This window comes from Austrofundulus limnaeus, unplaced genomic scaffold (assembly GCF_001266775.1).
Source record: "Austrofundulus limnaeus strain Quisiro unplaced genomic scaffold, Austrofundulus_limnaeus-1.0 Scaffold432, whole genome shotgun sequence".
In the NCBI taxonomy this organism is placed as follows: Eukaryota; Metazoa; Chordata; class Actinopteri; order Cyprinodontiformes; family Rivulidae; genus Austrofundulus; species Austrofundulus limnaeus.
In genome coordinates, this window is record NW_013952834.1 from 294,892 (window position 1) to 296,404 (window position 1,513).

General features: G+C 43.2%; 1 protein-coding gene across 1 annotated transcript in view; it reads left to right on the forward strand.

Annotated features, from left to right (window-relative positions):
* tubgcp3 (tubulin gamma complex component 3) overlaps positions 1-1,513 on the forward strand; it is a 19,823-nt gene that overhangs the window by 12,269 nt on the left and 6,041 nt on the right. The window contains exons 13-16 of the mRNA XM_014024628.1: positions 137-326; positions 427-562; positions 661-729; positions 809-944. Of these exons, the coding sequence (XP_013880082.1) occupies positions 137-326; positions 427-562; positions 661-729; positions 809-944 (531 nt within the window). The remainder of the gene's footprint in view (positions 1-136; positions 327-426; positions 563-660; positions 730-808; positions 945-1,513) is intronic.

Below are 1,513 nucleotides of genomic sequence, written 5' to 3' on the forward strand. Positions count from 1 at the left end.
ATATCGAACCGTGAGACTAAAATATCGAACTGAACCGAACCGTGAATTTCCTGTATCGTTGCACCCCTAACTTCTAAATGGTTTAAACTTTAATATTTCTAGTTGAGTCTGAGTTGTCATTTTTGCACTTTCACAGCCGCAGAGCTGCTCTCTGACCTTGAGGGAGCGTTTCAGGAGAAAATTGATGCTGCCTACTTCGACACCAGCAAATACCTGCTGGATGTTCTGAACCGAAACTACCTGCTGCTGGAGCACCTGCAGGCCATGAGACGATACCTGCTGCTGGGCCAAGGAGACTTCATCAGACACCTCATGGACCTGCTGAAGTTAGCACATTGTSTCCTGCTTTCAAACAAATCAAAATCTAGGACAGGAAGCTTTGAGTTTGATTGTGTTTGTTTGTTTGTTTGTTTTGTTTTGTAACAGACCTGAGCTGGCCCGTCCTGCTACAACATTATATCAACACAACCTTACTGGGATCTTGGAGACCGCAGTCAGGGCCACCAACGCTCAGTTTGACAATGCAGAGATCCTGAAGAGGCTGGACGTACGGCTGCTGGAGGTAGCATCATCCTCTGCATATTATTCCATCAAAACATGGCAAACTCATAAGTATTAGTTCTTTTAACCCCCCACACACTCACACACACTTGGCTGCAGGTGTCTCCTGGTGATACGGGCTGGGATGTTTTCAGTCTCGATTACCACGTCGACGGACCCATCGCAACGGTAACACTTCGTAAACCAAACCATTTATCGTGTGTGTGTGAAAACGTGTTAATAATATCCCATTTGTGACGTGCGTCAGGTGTTTACAAGAGAGTGTATGGGCCACTACCTCCGCGTCTTTAACTTCCTGTGGAGGGCCAAGAGGATGGAGTATACACTGACTGACATCTGGAAGGGACAGATGTGTAACGCCAAGCTGCTGAAAACCATGCCTGGTACACAAACACATCCACACACTGTGTACTCTCTGCTTCTCATGTTTGGTGTTTGAATATTACAGCAGGTAAAAATTAAAAAATAAAGTGACCTCTTACTAGTTGTGACTTTAGACATTTGGTTTTTGAAAGATTTTCTCTCYGCAGGCAGATGATGGAGAAATGTAGCATTGGTTGAAAATCTGAGTTCATTTATGGTGTTTTTAACAAACCTAATGATCAAGGTTTGTCGTTATTGGTTTGGTTACAACTAAGTTGGGCTGTTTGCAAACATGCACCAGTCCCTTTTGTTTGGATTTGACTAGGAGTGTACTCAGTAGGGAAATCCATTTATCTATTTTCATAACTTGGTTCTCCTTTCCCAATCATGGGGAGCTGTTGTCTGTCTACCATCAGTGTGCAAGAGGTAGTGTCCAACCCAACTAACTCACAACTAGGAACAATTTAGAATTACCAGTTAGCCTAACATTCACGTTTTTGTTTATATATATATGTTCGGGTTTTTTAACCTAGGAACTCAGAGAAACACAGCAAAACCCGGCCGAACATTAAATCAATGACAACAGAAG